This window comes from Peromyscus californicus, unplaced genomic scaffold (genome assembly GCF_007827085.1).
Source record: "Peromyscus californicus insignis strain IS unplaced genomic scaffold, ASM782708v3 Scaffold_4__1_contigs__length_199733344, whole genome shotgun sequence".
In the NCBI taxonomy this organism is placed as follows: domain Eukaryota; kingdom Metazoa; phylum Chordata; class Mammalia; order Rodentia; family Cricetidae; genus Peromyscus; species Peromyscus californicus.
Genome location: NW_026294562.1, coordinates 80,231,092 through 80,251,843, shown reverse-complemented (window position 1 = coordinate 80,251,843; position 20,752 = coordinate 80,231,092). Strand labels below are relative to the sequence as shown.

Here is a 20,752-nt window from a genome sequence, read left to right as displayed (position 1 = left end):
ACCTCCATCGGATTAGCCTGTGGTCATGTCTGCAAGGCATTTTCTTAATTGCTGATTGCTGTGGGAAGGCCCAGTCTACTGTGGGCAGTCCCCTGGGAGGTAGGCCTGGGCATATAGGAATGGTAGCTCAACATGAGCCTGGGAGGAAGCAAGCCAGGAAGCAGTGTTCCTCCTGGTCTCTACTTCAGCTCCTGCGTTGAGCTCCTGACTTTTCTTTCCTCAGCATGTAAGACTCTTTTCCAAGTTGCCCTTGGTTATGGTGTTTGCCACAGCAACAGAAATCAGACTAATACAGAAAGTGTGCTGGAACTTTATGTACCCTATTCTCTTTTTGATAGCATCTTGCTATGTAGCCCAGGTTAGCCTCACACTCAGTGATCCTTCCAACTCAGCCTCCAGAGTGCTGGGATTACTAACATGTCCCGTGTTGTCTGTACTCTTCCAATTGTTTGTTCTTTATATTTTGATGAACAAGTAGTTGAACTGTTAAAATGAAAACCAGCAAATCCATTGCAGAGATGTGAGCGCCTTCTATGTATTTTCTGGGTGGGTGAACGAGCGAATGGAAGGGTGGTAAGAGGGTCAGGGTCGGAGGGCTGGTCTTGACTTCCTGAAGCTGTCTCCACCACACCTTCATCCAGGCAGGTCTTTGTTGTTGCTGCTGCTGCTCCATCGGGGGAAGCCTAGATGGAGTGAGGAAAGAGGTTCTGGGATCTGGACTCTAACATTGCTCTGCTCTCCCCAGGACTGGGAAGTTCATTCAGCACCATGGAGAGCGGCACCATCAGCCCTCGACCTCCACAGTCTGATGCCCTGGAGGCTTTCCCCCAGAAGAGCCTGGAGCCCGGGGACATTGCTGTCTTGGTTCTGTACTTCCTCTTTGTCCTGGCTGTTGGATTATGGGTAAGCCAGGAGATAAGGTGAGAGATGGGGCGAGGAGGGAATCTCTGGTCAAAACCCCAGACTAAACCCTATCCTTTGGGAAAACAAGATACCAAGAGAGGAAGAAATGAACTACAGTAATTAGGACTTAAAATATGTGGAGGCAAGTGATCTCCATGAATTCAAGGCCAGATAGGCCTACATAGCAAGTTCCAGACCAGACAGAGATATACATTGAAACCCCGTCTCAAAAAAAAACAAAACAAAACAAAAAATCCCCCAAACTATGTGGAGAGCCTGGAGTACACGTCAGTGGTAGAGCACACTTGGCTAGAATAGGGGAGACTCTGGATTTTTTTTTTCTTAAATGCTACTGTGTGTTGACTGTGTTGGACAATAAGTCAATGCATGTATTACTTATGTTATTTCATGTAATTTGCAAGGAAGATCTCTTTTTAAAAAAGCAGTATTTTTCTTACTCTGTGTGTGTGTGTGTGTGTGTGTGTGTGTACCCACAGAAGTCAGAAGAGGGTGTGGGTCTCCTGAGCTGGAGTTACACATGGTTGTGGGCCACCTGATATGGGTGCTGGGAACTGCAAGAGCCGTATGCACTCTTAACCACTTAGCCATTTCTCCAGTCCCTTAAGGAAGATCTTGTACCCATTTTACAGACAAAGAAAACCTAGGCCCAAAGAATTTAGAATATATATATATATATATATATATATATATATATACATATACATATATATATTAAGCAAATAATATATATATATATATATATATATATATATATATATATATATAAAGCAAATCAGAACAAATTACATGTACTTTGGAGAGAAGGTCTTGCTACATCGCCCAGTCTAGCTTCAGATTTGTGATCCTCCTGCCTCAGCCTCTTGAATGCTGGGATCATAGGTGTGTGATACCACGCCCAGCCAGAGCAAACATTAGTGTACACATGCATACACACACATACACAAACACAAATTAACACATTAATAACTGTAATTAAAATTTTTAAATAAAAAAATAACTACTTATAGGCTAGCTCAGTTGGTAGAGTGTTCACCTAGCATGCGTGAGGCCCCAGGATCTATCCCCAGTGCAGCATAAACTGGGCACAGTGATGCACAACTATAATGCGGACACTTGGAGATGCAAGCAGGAGGATCAGGAGTTCAAGGTCACCTTCAGCTGCATGGGAGTTTGAGGCCAAGCCTAGGCTACATGAGCCCCTCATGTTGGAATTTAATCTCTGTGTAGTGGCAGTAAGAAGCAGAGCCTTCAGGAAGTGGTTGTCAGGAGGGTGGCAGCCTTAGAAAAGAGACAGGGTACTAGTCAGTCTTTTCTGTGCCTCTTCCTCCCATCACATGAGGGAGGACACAGAGGAGGCTCTCTCTAGAGAGACAAGCCCTCTCCACAGGTTGAGGCTGCTGGCACCTTGACCTTCGACCCCCAGCTCTCCAGAACCGGGAGACAGACATTTTGATGTTGACAGATCCCTCTCTCTGGGTTGTTTCAGCAGCACGGATAGATGGGGGCTTGAGCCTTGGTCGTTTCAACTGTGACACCAGCCCCCAAACAGCAACCCCATAGGGGCGGGTGGGGATTAAAAGAAGCTGCTGTTATTGGCTATGTACGGTACATGCCTTGAATCTTGGCAGCCAGACCTCTGAGTCATGCCAGCCTGGTCTACATAGTGAGTTCCAGGCCAACCAGGGCTACATTGCGAACTCGTCTCAAAATTTAAAATTAGGGGTTGGGGATTTAGCTCAGTGGTAGAGCGCTTGCCTAGCAAGTGCAAGGCCCTGGGTTCGGTCCTCAGTTCCGACCAACAAAAAAAAAATTTAAAAATGTAATTAAAAACTGTAATTTTAGGGGCTGGAGAGATGGCTCAGTGGTTAAGAGCACCGACTGCTCTTCCAGAGGACTCGGGTTCAATTCCCAGCACCCACATGGCAGCTAACAACTGTCTATAACTCCAAAATCTGACACCCTCACACAGATGTACATGCAGGCAAAATACCAATGCACATAAAATTAAAAAAAATTATTTTTAAAAACCTGTAATTTTAAATTACAGTTGTTAATTAATTAATTTAAAATGTAATTGTTTTAAATGTATCTGAGCTGGTGCTTATGAAATATCTCATAGGAACAGTTTCTAGAACATTGAAAACAATGAATCCATTATGAGCGGCCATTAGCAAGCCACAGCTCAGATGTCTAGAGGACCATGTAGGTTATCCCAAACTTGTGAAGTGGGGACTGACAGGGACTGGCCAGAGAGGAGGTCTGCTTTAAAGATGTTCACATCAAAGTTTCAGTCAGACGAAAAGAATCTCAGTCCAAACGAGGCCTCCCAGCTCACAGCCTCTGCCCTCTTCAGATGCCTGAGCGCTGGCGTTCTCCTCACCAGCCCTCTTTTTTCTTACAGTCCACAGTGAGGACCAAGCGAGATACAGTGAAAGGCTACTTCCTGGCTGGAGGTGACATGGTGTGGTGGCCGGTAGGTAGTCTCTGGTTCAGTCCATCATTTCTCAGGCTGGGGTGGAATTCTGTGGTAGATGTGTGCCTAGTGAGCACAAGGCTTTGGTTCCCACTCCAGCACTGCCAACAAATACGTTATTACGTCATTTCTCCAAGGCTCTTCGAGCTCTGACACTGTTTGCTCCATGTTGTCTTCAAGGTGGAGTGAGAACTAAAGAAAGCCTTGCTCCAATTCAAATTGATTTACACAAAAAGAATCTGTCAGCTCACCTATAGGATGGTTGCAGAGGCCCAACTTATCAATATTACTAAGGCCTGATGACCTAGTTTCTCAAAATATCCCTCCACCATCTGTTGATCTCATCTACCTTTGTCTATCAACACTCCACCTGTCATGCATCTATCCATCCATCAGTCCATCTGTCACCTGTCAACTTCGCTATCACTTATGTGCCTAGGCTTCTCCCCTGTAAGATCTCAATAGCCAAACACTTTCAACTTCATGGCAACAAGAGGGAAAACAACATTCCAGACTGTTCACCCTCTCCAGTTTCAGGCTAGCATGTGTTCACCCTCTCCAGTTCCAGGCTAGCATGGGAAGAGCATCGGCTTCCCTGGCAGTATCTGTGGAAAATGTTTTATCTCTGACGGCATCTCAGGTTCATCACTGTACCAGTCACCATGGCTAGGGTAGACTTGTTGCTAGAGTTTTCCTGCCTGGCCCACAGTCAGGACAAATCTCTGTCACTCACCAGTCCCACAGCTGCTCAGACCCAACCAAGTAAACACAGAGACTTATATTGCTTACAAACTGTATGGCCATGCCAGGCTTCTAGCTATCTAGTTCTTACATCTTAAATTAATCCATTTTTATAAATCTACACCTTGCCACGTGGCTTGTGGCTTACCGGCATCTTCACATGCTGCTTGTCATAGTGGCGGCTGGCAGTGACTCCCTCCGCCTTCCTCTTCTCTCAATTCTCCTCTCTGTTAGTCCCACCTATACTTCCTGCCTGGCCACTGGCCAATCAGTGTTTTATTTTTTGACCAATCAGAGCAACAGATTTGACATTCAGACCATCCCACAGCAGTAGACTGCTGTACTGCCTGGGCTCAAGCCTCGCTGTCATGCTCAGCACCTGCCCTGGGGAGTACATGCTGGGCTGCTAAAGTCTGAATGAAAATATGAGTCCATTCCTGGGACCAAGTACAGATAACAAATACAACAGTCCAATTAGCTATTCCTTTAAAGTGGATCTACAGACATTGTCTGTCAAACACACACACACACACACACACACACACACACACACACACACACACACACACACACTTTGTTGAGTCTCAAATTATTATGGTCCAGCCTTAATAATCTTCTTCCCAGGGGCCCAGAAGAGAAGCTATGAACTGTGCAAATTATTTTTGGGAAAAGAATCTAATTACACCAAGCTCTTAGTCCGTCTACTTTATTCTTCTGGGATAAAATCCTATCTACACAGCTTCAGTTCTGTTCTCATGCCTAGCTCATTTCTTCCCTAATTTCTCTCTACATTTATCTGCTGTCCTCTCTAAGTTCTATCTTAAGTCTCTCATCTTAGTTCTGCCCCATCTTGGTCTTTCTCATCTCATTTGTCCCCATCTGGCTCTTCCTCATCTTCCATCTCATTCTTCTAGTTCTCCATCTAGTTCTCCAGTCAAAATCCTCTCCCAGTCTCTGAGGTTTACAGTTATATACCCATGCAATAGCAGTGCTCTAGCTAAAGCAAGGTCACCAGGCTTGAATTCTTACAGGGTCATAAAGGCAGACAAGAGTTTTCCTCAGGCAGTGACCATCGGTTTCTTTTACAACCCAAAAGGGGAGTGGTAAGGGAGGAGGTCAACTAAGAGCTAAAATCTGTTAATATATCAGAAAAGGGAATTTATGTGCTCAAACTACATTCCTAGAGGTGGTTAGGTAAATGTTAGGAGTCTATAATGTTAGTATAAATACCACTAGGGCTGTATAAGAAAGGAGGGTGTGAGCTTAGTTTACCTTAATTCAGGAGATCTTTTGGCCTTGGATGCTTGATAGGTATTTTAGATAAAATACACTGTTAGTAGTTCTTGGAAGCATACACAGCATACAAGGAAGTCATTGCAGGAATCGGCTAATATATATACAAAAGCTAAAATATCACCAAGACTTCTTAAGCCATCACTTGACCTTCTGAAAAGTCCTTGACCTTTCCAAGTAGTAGCTTTTGTGATAGTAGCTGAATTCCATCACATTTTCCTGTGGCTTGCAGCAGTTGAGTTGGACACCAGAGCTGGTTTGCATCATGAAGTATTTACCTGTAATCTTGTCCACCACTGATGCTACAGACAGTTGTTCAAGCTGTCTACTGCACAAATATGGCATGTAGGATAGAATGGTCCCACATTCTCTATTTCCCTGCTTGTCTGGGTCCCTTGGAAGAGTGGTCCAAACTGGGAATAGGGACAATTTCCCAGGCCCAGCTCCAGGACCCTTCCCATTCATTTCCCTACAGGTGGGTGCATCCTTGTTCGCCAGCAACGTTGGAAGCGGACACTTCATTGGCCTAGCAGGGTCCGGTGCTGCTGTGGGCATTTCTGTCGCCGCCTATGAGCTTAACGTGAGTTTTGCCATGATACAGACATCTCCCCTTTGTTCTGCAGTAGAACCGGGGGAGGTGTGGGAATGCTTGGCACTTTAAAAGTGAAATGCGGTTTTAGTTAAGCAAACAGGCTTCAAAGGTGCTCCTAGCCAACAAAATTTACTTGGGTCTCCCTGTATCTGCTTGGTGGGGACCCATAGGGCCACAACCCTCAAAATCATGAGGGTGAGGGCTCAGGATGCTTCCTTGCATAAGTAGAAAATAGCAGGTGGCAGATGACAGAAGATATAGCTGTATATTTTAAGCATCCGTTGGCCATTACTGAAAGAGAATGTTCAGTGATGTGTGGCCTTCATGTCCCTAGAGACACAGAGATGCATTCTTCTCCATAGCAAGCACCTCAGAGCAGCTTCTCCTGTGGGTGTTTGTGTCATTCATAACCATGAACACTTTTTTTTTAAAGATTTATTTATTTATTATGTATACAGTATTCTGTTTGCATGTATCCCTGCAGGCCAGAAGAGGGAGCCAGATCTCATTACAGATGGTTGTGAGCCACCGTATGGGTGCTGGGACTTGAATCCAGGACCTCTGGAAGAACAGCCAGTTCATGAACACTTTTAAAGTGCTTGTCCTGTGCCAGGCACAGACACCTATGTCACATACACTCTCAGGCTAGAACCTACAGGCTAGAACCAGGTGGCCTCAGCATTCATGCTTGCAAGCAGTGTGACCTTGGTCAAGTTACTTGACTTTTCTGGACCTCCTGTGTACATTAGGGGTAATCATGGTCCCTGCCATGTAACATTCGTGTGTGAGGATTGATTAAACTCCTAATTGTGAAGGGTGTGGAAGAGAGGCTGGTATGGATTAATTAATTGCTCATTCAGCACCATTGGACTGATTGATTCTCCTGAAGCAATCTAGTGACGTCCTCTTATGTCTAACCCATAAAAGAAGAAGATGGCTCTTGAGACCTGTGGTAACTCTCCCAGAATCCTCAGCTCCCTGTTGGTATAGCCCACCACTGCAGGGGAAGAGGAGGTGGGTGCAGAATGGACCAAAGAAGACAGTGTGGTATTTAGGAGACAGAATTAGATGTCTCCAAGTCTTTATTCTCATTTTCTTTTCTCCTACTTAATTCTCTCTCTCTCTCTCTCTCTCTCTCTCTCTCTCTCTCTCTCTCTCTCTCTCTCTCTCTCTCTCCTCTCTCTCTCTCTCTCTCTCTCTCTCTCATTGAGAGTTTCTGTTTCATTTTGTTTTGAGGGTCTCACTATGTTCCTCAGACTAGTCTCAGACTCCTTGACTCAAATGACCCCATCTCAGCCTCCAAGAAGCTGAGACCTCAGGCACCCTGCCCTATGCTATTAATCTCTCATCACTTTAAACATGGAGATATAAAGGCCAGGGAAAGTGAACCACCTTAGCAAGGGTGGAGCACAGGCTAGACCAACTCAAGGCACAGGGGACTGGCTCCATCGTGTGGGCAAAGCAGCTCTGATTGTGTTTTTTTGGGGCAGGGCTTGTTTTCTGTGCTGATGCTAGCCTGGATCTTCCTTCCCATCTACATTGCTGGCCAGGTGAGTGTGAAGGGGGGCGGGCAATATGGCGTGTGAACACCCTTGGGAAGGCTAGCCCGCATCCTCTCCCACATGTGGATAGTCATCAGATAGCCGCTAAGTCACCCGGCACCGGGGACAGATGGTACACAGGTGAGAAAGAAGAAAGGAACCCCATTCCCACACAGATCTGAATGGTACCCGATATCCATAGCACACACGGGGTACTCAGAGGCTGGCCTCAGAAACATCTTTTCAATGACAGAACACAAAGATAAACCATGTAATCCCTTACATGCATAAGCCATAACGTGTTGCTTTTAGCTAAAATGCACGCACACATGTATATATGTGTGCATGTATGTGACACAGTGGTCCCTTTCCTTTCACACTCAAATCTATAATTGAGCTATTTCTGACTAAGATGGAATATCAACAGAGTGTTGCACAGACAAGATACCAACTTGTGTGTATGTGTGTGTGTGTGTGTGTGTGTGTGTGTGTGTGTGTGTGTGTGTGTAAGTGTGGGTGCATGTGTGCCAGAGAGGTTGTGGAGGTCAGAGGATAACTTTCAGGAACTGGTTCTCTTTCTTTCCGTGGGTTATGGGGATTGAACTTGAGTTGTTGTGTTTTGGGCTGCAATCACCTTTACCCACTACTAAGCAATAATTTTAGCTGATCAGACTTGGGGGAGAAGAAGGGGTGTGAGATGCAGGTTGTTCTTCCGGGCTGAAGGGGATTGACAGGTGTTCTCAGCGGATGGATCCCATTTTCTCTGACAAACAGAAAACTCACCTGCTGAGGAGTTGGCTGTGGGGAGTGGGGTGAGGTTGAGAAAAGTCACAAAGATCTGAGGTAACTCAGGCTGCTATAGCTGTTTGTAGTAGAGAAATCATCAATAGCCACAGTGCCTTCCAACCAAGAGGGGCCATCCTTTCCATGGTACATAAGGCCAAGAAAAGGGACAACGTGAACAGAGCTGGGCAACGCTCATACTGTTCTATAACAAGATGAAGTAAAGACTGTGGTGCAGGCCAATGGTACCTCGCTAGCCCCAACATGAGGCCCTGGGTTCCATGCACAGCACCACAAAATAAGGAAAAATCAAATAAAATTCCCGGGACTTTTTTTAGACATCCTTTGGGCGGCATCTTCCAAGTATTCACAGGAGAGGGTGAGCCTATGCTGGGTGAGTGCCATGGGACTGAGAGCATAAACCACCATCCAGTTTGCTTTGGTTGGAAGTAAAGGCAGGCTGGCAGGAAACATCCAGTAGAGCCGTAAAGCACAAATGTGTCACTTAGCAGACTGTTGTAAAAGGAACACCCACATCGGGATGGAAGCCTGCCTCTCTTCTAGATGCTTTCTTCTCCTCTAGTCATGGGCACTCACCTCCTGGCTTAGTGTTAACAGTTTCAGTTATGCGCCCTGCAAAATGGAGTTTCAATCAGTTGCTTTCACTCCTTCAAGCTGTGTGTGGGCAGAGTTAGGATGTGTGTAGCCACCCTCAGCTACGTAGTGAGTGGGATGAGAGGCCACTGCCCTAAGCACTGTGGGGTAGGGTGGGCTCCAGCTCCTGCCATTAATCCTTCTGCCATGTGTGGGCGTTCAGTTTATGCTATTGGGACAGCGCTGCTTAATGACACCTTCTTACATGTTATTTTGAGACAAGATCTTGCTCAGGCTAGCCTTCCACACACAATCCTCCTGCCTCAGCCTCCTGAGTACTGGCATTGCAGGTAGGTTCCTCTACTCCTGGCTTATACAAGTCTTGATGTACAAAAATACATGCTGAGGGGGAGAATCTTAAATTCACACGATGCTGTCAATCTTTCTCACAGAGCAGTTCCACTCCCCACACCTCCAAGTGTCTGGGAGCCCAAGTTGTCCAGTGCTTAACATCCTTGCCAACACTTGGTATTGTCTGATATCAAAAATTCTGTGCGGTGTGTGTGTGTGTGTGTGTGTGTGTGTGTGTGTGTGTGTGTGTACAGTGCCCATGCCCATGGAGGCCAGAAGGAGTCAGTTGGAGTGACAGGTGGTCATGAGTCACTCGATGTGACTTGCCGCAGGAGCAGTAAAGGTTCTTAATCACACGGCCATCTCTCCAGCCCCATCTCTGAACTTTCTATTGCCAATTCACATGGCTTTCTGGCCATTTGAATGTCATCTCTGAAGGAGCAGCTGGTAGCTACAGTCTAGGTCTAGAATGTCCCCAGGAGGTTAAAGTGTTACCCAGATCTCCAGGGAGGTGCCGTTACAGGAGGGTTTAAAATGTAGAGCCCTTGGAGAGGACTGCGGGACCATGTTCTCGGCCTTTTCTTCTCCTCAGCTTCCTGGAAGTGAAGAGGGCACTTTTGCTGGGCCACGGGCTCCCACCATGGTGCTGCCGCAAGTCTAAACGGACAGGGACAACACCAAAACCGTGAGCACGTGGATCGGGGTTACACTGTGAGCCTTCACGAGTCGATCCCCTTGAGTGAAGGGAGCCACTGTAGTCATCTAGGGCATTCGCCCATTTTTATGCTATTAAGCTGTATCACTTGTTTTATTGATTTATAAATTCTGCAGTTTACAAAGTCAGTTCTAGAAATAAGCTGTTGGGGTGCTTAAGAGTTGCAAACATCTTTTCTACTCAGAGGCTGGCCTTTTTTGCACCCCCTTCCCGTGTGTGTGTGTGTGTGTGTGTGTGTGTGTGTGTGTGTGTGTGTGTGTGTGTGTGTGACACCAGGGATGGAGCCTGGCCTTGTACAGGCCAGGGAGATATTCTATCACTGTTACACCTAGCCATTCATTTCATTCCTGGAGCTTCTCCATAAACAGATTTCCATCTTACCATAGTCCCATTTATCACCTTTCATTTCAATGTCTTGTTTAAAAATGTCTTTTCCTAGTTAGGTGTGATGGTTCATATCTGTTATATTATAGCATTCAGGAGGCTAAGGCAGGAGGATTGCCATGAGATTGAGGCAAGCCTAGGTTACATGAGTTCCAGGCTAGCTTGGGCTGTAGAGTATATAAACCTTCTCTCATATAATAACAACAAAAATCTTTACCTACTCCAAGGTCATTATGATATTTTTCTATAATATCTTCTAGAACTTCCCCACTTGCTGTTATCCATTGAGAATTGATTATTTATTCATTATTTGTATGTGGGTGTATATGCATGCTTATGCACATGCAGGCCAGAGTTCAGCCTTAGGTGTTGTTTCTCAGGAGCCAACACCACCTTATTTTTTAAGAGAGGAATTTTCACTGGGATCTGGGGCTCACCAATTCAAATAGGCTGACTGGCCGGGATCTCCTGTCTCTGCCTCCTCAGTATTGGGATTGCTAAGTGTGCTTGCTGCCACATCCAGTTTGTACACGGGTTCTGAGGATCGAACTCTGGTCCTCATACTAGCACAGCAAGATAGACTGAGTATCTCCCCAGTCCTACGATGCCACTGTATTTTACAGACTGAGACCTCCCCTTAGATGTTACTGTATATTTACCATGTTAGAGGACAGCTCAAATACTTCTCATCCTTAGAGCCTAGCTTTGCTTACGGACATGGAGATTGAGTCGTAGTTCTCAGGTGCCCGCCAAGCAACCGAAGTGCTCTTGTGACATTTCCTCTGTGCGTTCATCTAGTGAAGAGCCATGCATTCAGCTTCATGCAGGTGTCCTTGATTTCACAGGAGTAGTGAGGGGGTTCCCATGGGCATGGATGAGGGGCAGACTGGATCTGATCTGGAGAGAGGACACAGTCTCTGGACCCCCTCCAAAGATTCTATCATCAGTGGAGAATGTGTGTGTGTGTGATGCAGAGCCACCATCAGCCAGAGCCCTGGGAGCTGGAGTAGGAATCTCTAAGAGCGGCCGTCTTTTGTTCAGTTCATTTTGTTTTAGTCAGCTTTGGGAACAGTCTCAATATGTGGCCATGCTGATCTTGAATTTGTGATCTTCCTACCAGGATTTTGGGTATGTGCCACTGTATCAGGCTGCTGCATTTACTTCTTCTGCCCATTTAGCCAGCACCAGCAAGAGGGATGTGGTCCCTTGGGCCTTCCTCACTGAAGTCAGCTGTGGTTTGAGTCTGTAGTCAGAGTATTGTGGTCTTGACTTTCTGACTCAATAGGCCATTTCCTGAGTGGCTTGGACTTTGGAATAAGGGCTACCTTTGAGATCGGAAAGCTTTTTGTGTAGTGTGCTAACGAAGCAAGGTCTCCTTTGTTCCTTTCTTCCTCCTCCTCCACTTCTTCCTCCTTTTCTCCTGTCTTTTAATAACTAGAAACTTCCTGTAGCAGCTGTCCTGGATTGACCCCAGGGTCAACTGATAGTCAGAGCCAGCAGCCAATGAGAAGAGTCTAGCTCAGGAAGCAAGCCCAGATGGCAGTTGTCTTGTCATTCACAGATTAGATAGTGCTTGCCCAGAGTATCTTTTTGGCACGTTTATCTGAATGGACTGGAGTGCCCATTGTACTCTCTGATTAGGGCCCGAGTCCCACAGTGTACAAGGCTGTCTTCAACTCTCCTCGCACCATGCCTGACAGTGTCAGAGCTCAGTATAAAATACTTCTGCAAACTTCCTGCTGAGCTTGCCATTCAGCAAATCAGAGGACTCATGCAGGACATCCTTGCCTTTTGAGGAGAAGAGATGGATAAAGCAGCTTTATTGACCCTATTAAAAATAGCTATTGCTATGTTTATTTTTTGCCAATATTTTAATATGAAAAATTCAAACATGCATCAACATTCAATTTATCTTACCCGAAACACTAGAACATCCAGTCAGATTCTACTATGAACTTACTAGTTTAACTTTTTTTTTTTAAGATTTATTTATTTATTATGTATACAGTGTTCTGCCTGCATGCCAGAAGAGGGCACCAGATCTCAATACAGGTGGTTGTGAGCCACCATGTGGGTGCTGGGAATTGAACTCAGGTCCTCTGGAAGAGCAGTCAGTGCTCTTAACCGCTGAGCCATCTCTCCAGCCCCCTAGTTTAACTTTTTTGGGACAGATTTTTACCAGATAGCCCAGGCTGGCTTCAAACTGATAATCCTCCTGCCTCAGTCTCCTAAATGCTGGGATCACTGCAAGGACTTGGTATTCTTGAAGCAGGTCTGGCCACTCAGCCCTTGTTAATCATTTTTCATCACTTCAACATCATACCTGAGAGAAGGGGAGGGTTTATTTTCACATTTCCAGAGGTTTCAATCTCTTGTCCACAGGCTTCCTTGCTTTTAGACCCAGGGCAGGGCAGAAACATCATGGAGGGGAAAGGTGGTAGAGAAGGCAGCTCACTTCATGGCACCCAGGAAGCAGAGAGACAGGAAGGGGCTCATGACAAGATCTATCCCTCAAGGCGGGTCTTCAGTGACCTACCCCTCCAACCAGGCCTTCTTCCTAGCTCCCACCACCTTATGATAATGTCATCAAGTTATGAACCCATTGCTGGGTCAAAGCCCCCAGGATCCAATCACTTCTCTGACTGGATCCATCAACTGGGACCAAGCCTTCCACATGTGAGTTTTTGGAAGATGCTGTGAGCTCAAACCACAGCACAGTGCGCCCCCCCCCCTCCAAGTGTAGACATGTACCCATGAGTATCGTCACCCCATCCTTGCCCACCTGACACTGGGGACCTTGTGGGAGAACATCGGCATGTCAGAAGTCCCAGAGTGGTTGAGAGAGAACATTCATTGTTTTTTGAGCAACAGGTTCTTACTGTACAACCTTAAACTCTCAGTCTTCCAGCCTCAGCCTCCTGAATGATGGGATTACCAGCATATACCACCTTGCTTGGTGATTTTTCCCCTTAATTTTTGAAGTGAGTTTTATTTTGCTCTTACCTGACATGTAATCACTGTGCGTTTCATCTTATCATGGGACAAAGGGCAAAGTCTCGTGTGCAGCTTGGATGCCTTCAGCACTTCAGCAATGTTCCTCTTGCTCCTCTCTTCTAAAATCAAAAGTTGTTCTTTGACAGTTTCATGTGTGAATACATTTATTCCCCCAACTCCCCACCCTGGGTGGCCCCAATGTGTCCCCTTACAATTGTGTGCTGCTGCTGCCCCTCCTCCTAATACCCTGCTGTGTCCAGTCAGTGTTGCCCATCTGCTCACGGGTGGCTTCCCTCTGGCCCCATGAGCGGCTCTAAGCAACAGGAAGTTGCTAAAAGGGAACAGATGATCTCCTTCACTGCTCTGTTGTTCCTACATTCGCTTTTCTGGGTTCCCTTAAATTTGGGACTGATTTCTACTTAGCAGTAGCAATTCATTTTCAAGCGTTAGCATTAGCTCAGGGGGAAGAACACTGACCTAACATGCAAGAGGCCCAGAATCCAATTCTCAGAACTGCTTTTAAAAAAAAAAAAGTATCATTTTGTTGGATAAAGTTATTTAAGTAAAAAGGCAAGTTCGCTTAAATAGAAAACACTACGTTAAAGAAATCCAGCATACAGCAGAACTAGGATGGAGAACTAACTCCGCCTCATGTTCAGAAGCACAGTAGTTGGGGTGGGGTTGAAGGGGCTTGGCCGGGAAAGGTGTCTGCCGCCAAGCCTGACAACCTGAGTTTGAGCCCCAGGCCTCCATGGTGGAAGGAGCGTCAACTCCTGCAAGCTGTCCTCTGACCTCCACACTTGTGCTGTGGAATGCACTGATCACACACACACACACACACACACACACACACACACACACACACACAAATAAATAAACCTGAAACAATAGTTAGGTGCACAGCCCTGTATAGAACCCAGTCCACCCCCTCCCCAAGTCCTCTTCCTCCTTAAAGTCTCCCGTGGAGAAGCCCAAGATGATGCTCTGCTCATCTGACTTTGTGGGGATGGAGGAGGTGGCCAGGGTTGGTGGCCAGGCGGAGGAGGCAAATGCCCACAGTCAGTTGGGTTCGATAAAAACTGTTTCAACCTCCAGGTAACCACGATGCCAGAATACCTAAGGAGGCGCTTCGGGGGCAGCAGGATCTCCATCACCCTGGCTGTGCTCTATCTGTTCATCTACATCTTCACCAAGATCTCAGTAAGGCAGACACATGGCCTGGCCACCCCCCTAGAGTACTGTGAGGAGTTTCCTCATATCTCCTTCTCCTCCCCTGGGGCAGGTTTGATGTTAGAGGGAAGTCGAGGTAAGGAGGGCAAAAGAAGCACGTAGAAAGGACAGACAGAGAAGGACAAGGGATCCCTCCCTATGCCTGCCAAAGCTAGTTTGGTGACATCTCAGCATAATGATGGGGTCACTGAATAGAGATCCAAGAACCACCCCCACGCCCCTGCTCTTGGGTAGGACTGTGACCTACCTCTAAAAACAAGGGCGTGGTCAGATAGTAATCAGATGTATTGAGGGCAGCCAGGGCCTGCCTCACCCTGACCTTTGGATGGGCTGATCGGCAGGAAGGTGGCAAAGAGCAGATGCACTGTTACCTCCAAGCACGGGTTGCTCACCAGGCATGGCTCTGGGGGTGGCAATTATCTAGTCCCACATGGGGCAGGGGCAGAAGAAATTCCATTTGGTGCAAACAGCAGCAACTGACTGTCCGTGCTGCAGACTCAAGGCACTCCTTCTAGGATGCTTACTTATAGCCTGGTAGGGGGTGAGTGTCATCTTTGAAGGAATCCACCAGTTGGAAATAGGGGCATTGCCATTCCAGATGGCTGGACCACCACCAGCCGAAGCTGGAAGATGAATAAAAACATAATATATTGGGAGATGGACTGTTTCTGAAAGCCTGAGCCCTAGAAACACAGAGTGAATAAAGAACATGAGGTTAACAGCTTGCCGACTTTGAAGGGTCTGGTGTAAGCTCTCCCCCAGCCCTACGGTGGATGAGGTGAAAGCCACACAAGAGCTTTAATGGGGAGAAGGATGATACCATCCTGGGTGGAGCAAAGGCTGCAGTGTGGAGGAGAGTGGGTAGGAAGACCCACAGCAGAAGCGGGAAGGCCATGAGGTTGTTGCCAGAGAGCAGGGCAGGGCTCTCAAACTTAGCTGCCCACGGGGCTTCATTTCGAGTCCCCCAGTTTAGGATTAGATGGCTGAGGAAATTAATGTGTGTAGCTCTTCTGTATTTGTAGAGTCTGGGAGGGAACCTGCCCCTGGGGAGTTGTTGTGAATGCCATCATCTACCCACTCCCTCCTCCGTTCACTTATCCATTCCTTGGCCCATCAACCACCCACTCCCTCCTCCGTCCACTCATCCATCCATCCATCCATCCATCCATCCATCCATCCATCCATCCACACACGACTTCATGTGTCTACCTATTCACTCCCTCCCCCATCTGCCCATTTAGTCTCTCCCCCATCCTTTCTCTAGTCCACCCTCTCATCCACTCACCCATTGACTTCTCATCCTACAGGTAGACATGTATGCAGGTGCCATCTTCATTCAGCAGTCCCTGAACCTGGATCTGTACCTGGCCATAGTGGGGCTGCTGGCCATCACAGCTCTGTACACCGTTGCAGGTATCATGGGACATGGGTGATGCTCAGAGAGTTGGCGGGCAGGGCGATGGGCCAACCCACTTTATTCTGGCACAACTTCTGGTGTTTTAGTTTGCTAAGGCCATCTATTCACTAAATCTCACCCCACTAGCCTGAACAATGACATTTTTAAAAGCCTTATCCAAAGGAAAGGGGGTTACTTAATAAGAAAAGGGATTACTTAAGTGTACCACACAGAAGCCAGACGAGGTGGTTTGTGTCCATCATCCCAACACTCAGGAGGCTGAGGCAGGAGGATTCTGCATTTGAGGCCAGCTTGGGCTATGTAGTGAGACCCTGTTTCAACAAACAAGCAAAACATCCCACAGCTACACAATGTTTTCCTAGTCTCATATTCCAGAAGGACTAGTTGAGAACCTACTAAGTGCTAAGCATGTGAGTCCACATGTACGATACAAAGCTGGGCAATGAACAGCTGATTTTGACGCCTAAGTTCAGGCAGCTTTGTTTTTTTTTCTCTTAGATTTGTGTTCAAGAAAATGCCTAGCACATAGTAGGCTTTCAAGTAGTTGTTTTTTTTAAATAGTCACCTATTTAGCTTTGCACTTCTCTGCCACCCCTTGGTATAATTCATTCCACAAATGTACATGCATATACACATATTCACGCATGTGGATCACCTACTATGTGCCGGGCACCAGAGAAAATGGTATGGAAAGGAACCAGGAAGACAGTCTCTACTGTAAAGCTGGGTGTGTTGGCTTATGCCTATAATCCCAGAACTTGGGGGCCTGAGGCAGGAGAATGTTGAGTTCAAGGCCAGCTTGGACTATACAGAGAAACCCTATTTCTTAACACCCTCTCCTAACAAAAAGAAAACCACCAGAACCAAACTAATTACAAAACCCAAAACTGTTGTATGTACATGTGCACATACACGCACACACACACACACACACACGTACTCTAGTGGCTATGAGGAAACAAATGGACAAGGAAATCAATTGGTAATGTCAGAGTATGTTATTATACTTGATGAATGCGATCAAGGGTGAACCGAGAAGCTGGGGACCAATGAAGGGAAGGCTTTTTTAAAAACATAGACAAAGGCAATCTTTGTCTTTCAACCAAATTTAAGTGACATGAGAAGTGTGGAGAATTCCAAGCAGAGGGAAAGACAATTCTAAGGCCTATGGAATGAAAGCACACTTCCCCCAGCCATGGACTAGCAAGGGGGTCAGTGGCAATGACAATGCGCCTTGTATCCATTGAACTCTAGGGGGCGCTACTAAAGGGTTTCCTCAGACCCTAACTTCAATCGCTCTGAATAGGAACCAGCTAGGAGGCAGGGAAGGGACCAGAGCTATGCAGGCAATGAGAGGATCCTGGATTTTGCTCCAAGTGATATGGAACACCACTGGAGACTCTAATCAGGGAGGGGACACACAGTGAGAGGCCCCTGATACAGAAAGCCTCCTGGAAGGCATGTGTTCAGAGCAGGAGCAGAAGAGGGAGCTAATTGCCATGGCCAGTTCCTTGTTTCGAGGAGTCTGTCCTCTCTGTGAGGCTGGAGGTTCTATGAGAGCAGGAACATGCCACTTGGTGGGCACACAGAGCATGGTAGCATGCTCTCCAGATATTCAGTGACCAATTAAATGAAATCTTTAATTGTCTTTAATTGTGCCACAGTGCCTGGTAAGTGGGCAATATTCAGTAAGTCTTGATATAGAAGTAAGATGGGCTCAGCGGTACCAAATTTGTGGGCTTTTAAGACTTCTGGCTCACTGAAGGGGCATCAGAGAACTAGGGTGGGATTGTAAGCCAGGTCCCCTGTCACTTGAAAGAGGGCTCCATTATTGCTGACCAGGAAGGGGACGTTAAGGATACCATATTCTTCTACATGTTTTTCTTTCTTTCTCTTCTTTCGTTCCTTCCTCCCTTCCTTCTCTCCTTCCTTTCTTTCTCTTTTTTCTTTTTTTGAGACAAGGTTTCTCTGTGTAATGGCCCTGGCTGTGCTGGAACTCACTTTGTAGACCAGGCTGGCCTGGAACTCACAGAGATCCACCTGCCTCTGCCTCCTGAGTGTTGGGATTACAGGTGTGTGCCACCACCGCCTGGCTACTCCACACCTGGCTCCATGTTTTTCTTCATTGCATAGCAATTGCCCTCATGTGAACACGTTTGTATCAGGTCAATGTTCCTTTCCCATATGGAGGGAGACACTGGGGAGAGGCTGGGATCTTACTCTGTCCATGTTGATGGACTTGCAAACACCACAAAGATGTTTTGGGAGGGCAAATTCAATGAGGATCCTCTTAGGTAGCCATGATGGTGTTAAAGAAGCCTGGGTGGTGTTCTGGATACCTAGAACTCACATTCTTCTTCCAACCTTAAAAATAAGGGTGTTGGACCAGAGAGATGCCTCTGGGCGAAAGGTGCTTGCCACCAAATCTGTCAGAGTGAGTCCAAGCCCTGGACCCCACCTGGTGGAAGAAAATACTGAGTCCCTCAAGCTGTCTTCTGATCTCCACACGTACATGCACACACAAATAAACGAAATTCAATATTTTGAAATAAAGTATAATTCTTATAAAGTAATCGTCACAAATGTTGAAGGTATTCATGTAGGAAAAGCTGAAGTAAGGAAGAAGGAAGGCAAAGGGACATGGGACACGAAAGCAGAAAAGAAGCTGTGGCTAACAGGGGGCCAGGGTGACGTGCGGGGGAGGGAGAGGAGAATTAAGAATTAATTCTATTTGAATATTCCATAGTCAAACCTAATATTTGGCATGTTAATCTAAATTTTTTTTTTTTTTTTTAGTAAAAAAGGAAAACATTCAGAGTTAGGCCTGTAGTCCAAGTACCACTTCCTGTATCACTGAGGAACTGCTGTGTAACAAGCTACCCACATGCCATGTAACAAGGTATCCACACAGTGAGGGGCTTAAACAATGGCCGGTTAATCCCCATAGTCTGTGGGTTGCCTGGATGGCTGATTTGATGGTCTCACCTGGCTTTGTGGAACTATAGTTCAGTGACAGCTGGAACAGCTGGCTGAAACAGATGGCCTCCCTGGTGTGGTAGGTGGTTAGCTTGGGCTGTGGGGAGCAGTTTCCCTTCCAATGAGTTAAGTGTGGCTGGGGATTGAACCTAAGGCTTGGCAAGTGCTCTAACCCCCCACCCCCAGTTCCTTCCAGCTAGCTACCTTAGACTTGTTTGAAGACGTGGTCTTATGTTTCCTAGCCTGGCCATGAGCAAGCACAGTACTCCTGCCTCTCCCGTCTCCACTTTCCACATTCTAGGATTCCAGGCACATGGTACCACAGTTTCTGAAGCTTCTTAAAGCATGCTGTTCTTAGGGCAACAAAGTCCCAGAGCTCCCTGAGGGAAGGCCTGGAGCTACATACAAGCATGTCCACCCTATTCTTTTGATCACAGCGAGTCACAGGACCAGGCCTATACCACAGAAGTAGAGAAATCAACTTCAGCTCCCCATGAAGGAGCAGCAAAGCAGTGCTGTTACATGTTCAGAGTGCACAGGGAGCAGCTGAGGTGGCCATCTGGGCGACTCCTCAATTCTCAGAGCTCTATGGGATTTCCACCTTCTAGGCTCCCTCCAACTCAGAGCAATCCTCCCATGTGACCTGACCCTACTCTGTGCTCCCCCCTCCAGGTGGTCTGGCTGCTGTTATCTACACAGATGCGCTGCAGACTGGGATCATGCTCATAGGTGCATTCATCCTGATGGGCTACAGTAAGTGGAGACTGCGGCTTTCGTCATTTTGACAAGCAGACTCAGGGATCAGGACGCATGCTTAGTTACTTACTACCTGGTCCCTCCTGTTCCAGTGTGTGTGTGTGGGGGGGGGGGGAGAGTGAGAGAGATCATTTGCATGTGCGGCATCAGAGTTCTTTAGTTACTCTCCACCTTAATGTTTGGAGACAAAGTCTCTCACTGAGTCTGGAGCTCACTGATTGGCCTACACTGGCTGGTGTGCTCTGGAGTCGCTTGTCTCCCCCTTCCCCATGCTCTGGGGTTATAGCCATACCCCCAGCCCTGGAATTTACTAATTTCCTTTTTTTTTAATTTAAATTAAAGTATAATTACATCACCTCCCCCTTCCCTTTCCTCTCTCAAACCCCTCCTATATGCCCCTCCCGACTCCCTTTCAAATTTATGGTCCCTTTTTCTTTTTTCTTTTTTGGTTTTTCAAGACAGGCTTCTCTGTGTAGTTTTGGTGCCCATCCTGGATCTCGCTCTGTAGATCAGGCTGGCCTCAATCTCACAGAGATCCTCCTGGCTCTGCCTCCCAAGTGCTGGGATTAAAGGCGTGTGCCACCACTGCCCGGCACCTTTTTCTTTATTATTGTTACACATATATGTATGTATATAAATACAACCTGTTAAGTCTGTTTTCATTGCTTGTGTGTATATGATTTCAGGGATGACCACTTTGCATTGGATAACCAATGGATTTACTAATTTTCAAAGTGAAAATTGATATTTTCTGATACTGGTATGGATAAATGTTGGCATAAATCATTTATATATGAAACGGAGGGAGGGATAACTTTAACAGTCAGTGATGTTTTTGACCTTTTGAGATTATTTAGACACTGAAGACTATAACAGCAGAACAGTGTTTTCATGTACTCTGCACCCAGGGCCACCACCGTCTTACATGACATGCTAAAGCATGTGACATTTAGATATATGTCCATGTAAAGCTCGGGACAGTGACATC

The 20,752-nt window shown here is 46.5% G+C and overlaps 1 protein-coding gene across 5 annotated transcripts in view; it reads left to right on the top strand.

Annotated features, from left to right (window-relative positions):
* The window catches only part of Slc5a11 (solute carrier family 5 member 11), a 59,496-nt gene that overhangs the window by 14,031 nt on the left and 24,713 nt on the right, over positions 1-20,752 (top strand). For 4 of the 5 annotated variants that reach the window (XM_052712323.1, XM_052712321.1, XM_052712322.1 and 1 more), the window contains 7 exons: positions 746-903; positions 3,326-3,397; positions 5,907-6,011; positions 7,514-7,573; positions 14,481-14,585; positions 15,923-16,028; positions 19,681-19,761. In XM_052712323.1, the coding sequence (XP_052568283.1) occupies positions 769-903; positions 3,326-3,397; positions 5,907-6,011; positions 7,514-7,573; positions 14,481-14,585; positions 15,923-16,028; positions 19,681-19,761 (664 nt within the window). In that variant the 5' untranslated portion in view covers positions 746-768. Of the gene's footprint in view, positions 1-745; positions 921-3,325; positions 3,398-5,906; positions 6,012-7,513; positions 7,574-14,480; positions 14,586-15,922; positions 16,029-19,680; positions 19,762-20,752 lie in introns of those variants that run through there. The other variant, XM_052712324.1, reaches the window with a different exon arrangement.